The following is a 3,589-nucleotide window of genomic DNA, read 5'->3' on the forward strand; positions in this document are numbered from 1 at the left end:
TGCACACAGAATCACACACATTCACATCGAAACCCATACGCACATGCATTTACACACACATACACACGTATGTACGTACACTAGTAACTCCCTGCTCTCTCTCTCCCCCCCCCTCTCTCTCTCTCTCTCTCTCTCTGACTCTGGGTACGAAAGTGCACATAATATGTATACGTACGAGAAAGGAAAGGATGTAGAGCAGTAGAGAGAGAAAGGCTGCAAAGGGCAGGTTGAGGTGGAGTGGAAGTAGAGACAAATCAACCGGGAAAACGTGGCCCACGTGTAGCTTAGATGAGCGCGAGTCGCGTCAAAAGCCATCTGATAGCAGTGCGCGAACTGCTATTAATCCTGGACTTCTGCACCCTGCCTTGAGTTCACTGGCTCATATTTCACAGAAGAACTGAATTATAAATTATTATATTTTTAGCCTCCATAGCATCCCCCCTAAGCTCATATAGGTTTGGCGGGGAGGGTGGTGGTAGTGGTGGTTTTGCGGTGCAACAGCAGTGAGACTAAAACTAAAAGAGCGCCGAAGCGGTAGGGGATCATGTATTCCAAATCCCACCCTGTGTTTACAGATTGCTCCCTCCCTTCCCCTCCTCTTCATAATCTTCCACAAAACTCCCCGAGCACTCGATCAAAAGGCCAAAGTTCGCATCGTATGGAAAGACTACGCTCTAAGGCGCACGATGATCTGAATCAGGAGAGAAGCCACTTCACTATAAGTGCGTAAGTGGTGGGAGCTTTTAAAGGGCACATGACAAGAAATAACTTCTCAATTCCAAGCACTGACAAAAGAACATCACATTCATTGTGAAACCCTTTAAAAATTCGACTTAATCACATACCTCATAAGAATCGTTTTTGAGTAAAATACAGCACATTAAACAAGGAACATGTCAGACAGACAGACAGACAGAAACAACTGAGGGAAAGAAAAGAAATTAGCAAAAGAAAGAATTCAGGTCCTATAAATATACATTCAAATGGTCTACATGTAAGGTTACAGGCAAGTAAGCCTAAGGATGAACAGAAGGGCCATTCAAAACAGTTTTTTAAAGTACATGTTTTACGGCACTTGCAACACAAGGGAGTCACATAAGTGTCGAAGATTAGAGGTGATACAACAGAGTAACAAACACAAAAAAGAAGGGGAGATAAGGTGATAGACGTTTGATAGGAAAAAAGAAGCAAACCACACCAGACCACCCGCCAACCACACACTTTTTTTTTTTTGCTGTGAGTAATATGAACGAACAATACATCTATACTTTTGTAGGTAAAGGAGACGTATTAAAGGCATGAGCCATAACTAAAACAAAAGATAAAAAAACCCTTGTTGCTCTGTTTTTGCAGTTTGTACCTATAAACGGCCTACAAGAGACTATTATATCAGAGCACTTCAGGTATTGTAAATGTTATCTGACCTCCCAGATAAGCTTTCCATCCATAAATTAAATAAAACAATCTACCAATGTTGTGAAAGAAAAAAAAAAGAGAACAAAAGGAAGAATTGCCATTGTGCATTGATAAGCAACAAACAAGGAGTAAAAGAAGAGCCCCCCCCCCCCCCCCCCCAACTGATGGTTACAGTCTATGCAAGTGCAAGTGTCAATGAATAATCTGCCACTCTAGGACTAGTACTACTAGGCTTAATGCTCTAAATACAAATACAGACAGAGATAAAAATACATGAGGGTCAATATCTAAAGGGATTGTGGAGCAAACTCAGAAACTTTCCAGAGAGGAAAGATGTAGATGAACTTACATGCATAGAGCATTGCATAAGCGGATATGCAATATAGATATAAATGCAATCCATTATTTGTAAAACATGGAGCAGACGAAGTACAACAAACATGTTACAAAATTTATAGACCATTTATATTCAAAGAATGGCCAGCTCTATTCAGACTCGAGTCCGAATATATGATATATTATATAATATGTGTTTTATCTATCTGGGCTCAGCTTCTAAGTGAGCTATGTGAGTGTAAGGAGGTTACATAAATAACTGTCGTTGGGGGATTTTACGTTTTTAACCAGAATTAGAGCTGGAATTACCTACTAGGACTATGTAATTGTGTCAAAAGTCAAAAGACTGCACTCTCATTGCCCAATGGCAGTGTCTAAGTACACGGTAACCGACAACTAGGATCTTTCCACCACCACTACAGCATCATCATTACTTCCACCATCATTTATCTTTCCACATGATGTTTAATTTCATTTTGTTGTGTGTTTATAGTTTTTTTAAAAATCACATCGCACAAAATTGACAGCTGTGGCCTCTTCCCAACACCTCTTCCCCCGGCAAGTCAAGAGTGCATGATCGTTACGTGTAGTGTAGTCTCATTGGTCAACATAATTAACTTTGCCCTCAGCAAGGTCAACTCAACTTGGTTGTTCTGTTCAGGCTGCTACTGATGCAGGGAGGGCCAGTTTAGATATTATATATCTGGTAACTGGATATTAAAGCTCACGTCTCGATTGCTATCATATCAAAAAATGTTTCACAAATGCTGGAAATAGTTAGGAACAAGGGTCAGAAGTCGGAACGGACGTCATGCTGGACCCAATTCAGAGTCCGGATATAATTTTTGTCCATTTGGACTCGAGTCCAAATCGTCATTTCGTCAAAGCATACAACCCAATTAGTCTCGGAGGAACAATAGGTGGTACAGTTTTCATTCTATTTATAAAAGAACTCACCTCTACAATTCTTCAGTGATACAACAAACAAACAAAAGATGCCTTTGCAATTCCTAAAACTATACCCCTTTACTAGCAAATTATTACTCACCCTTCATAGAGGTCTTGCTGGGCACAGGCAGTAGTGGTGTGATGAGCAAACACACCGTGTACAAAAATGACAGGGCATTGAACCGGAAAACTGAAGCTGGAAACAGAAAAAGAAAGCAAACCTTCAATATAATGATTGAGCAAAGCTTATATTTTTTAAAGACAAAAAATATTTGCCTTCTTCAACATTTCATTTTCATTTTCTTTACTAGCAACGCAACCAGTGTAAAAAAGCCATGAAAATTTTTACGCATGCGAAATTTTTATTCTATGAAAAAGACCCCACATTATCACGTTATTTCATGATGTCATGGTACTTCACAGTCTTTGAAACATTGACTTGACAAAAGTAAAGGAAGGCATTTTAACCAAGCCCAGTGTCAAACAAGTGAATAAAGGATGATTACCATGTAAGACAATAGGAATTTTAATTAAAAATTTAAGAAACTCACCTGCCAAAAGTACAATCGGAAAAACAACCCTAAACAGGATGGCAGAGACAACATGGGCCCCTTTGAGCGCCATGATGGCTGCGATGAGAAATATAGGCCTCTCTGTTATGATCCACTGAATCACTCACCACTGCAATATCCCTAGACAGGTAACACAACAAGTAATATAATCACCACAAGAAAAATATCTATACAAATTAAAAACACTTGGGGCAAGGAGGAAATAGGCCTATTATTATGTAAAATTAACTAACTAGCAAAGCACAAGAACCAAATCAAACACCACATTAATTAGCATTGGATTTAATTTATAATGAGGAACGTTTGGTGGAAGTGTG

General features: G+C 39.3%; 1 protein-coding gene across 1 annotated transcript in view; it reads right to left on the minus strand.

Annotated features, from left to right (window-relative positions):
- Positions 1 to 3,589, minus strand: part of LOC101847474 (piezo-type mechanosensitive ion channel component 2) — a gene marked incomplete in the record, with an annotated part of 108,746 nt that overhangs the window by 103,741 nt on the left and 1,416 nt on the right. The window contains 2 exon segments of the mRNA XM_035973983.1: positions 2,801 to 2,896; positions 3,252 to 3,392. Of these exon segments, the coding sequence (XP_035829876.1) occupies positions 2,801 to 2,896; positions 3,252 to 3,324 (169 nt within the window).

This window comes from Aplysia californica, unplaced genomic scaffold (assembly GCF_000002075.1).
Source record: "Aplysia californica isolate F4 #8 unplaced genomic scaffold, AplCal3.0 scaffold00040, whole genome shotgun sequence".
Taxonomy (NCBI): Eukaryota; Metazoa; Mollusca; class Gastropoda; order Aplysiida; family Aplysiidae; genus Aplysia; species Aplysia californica.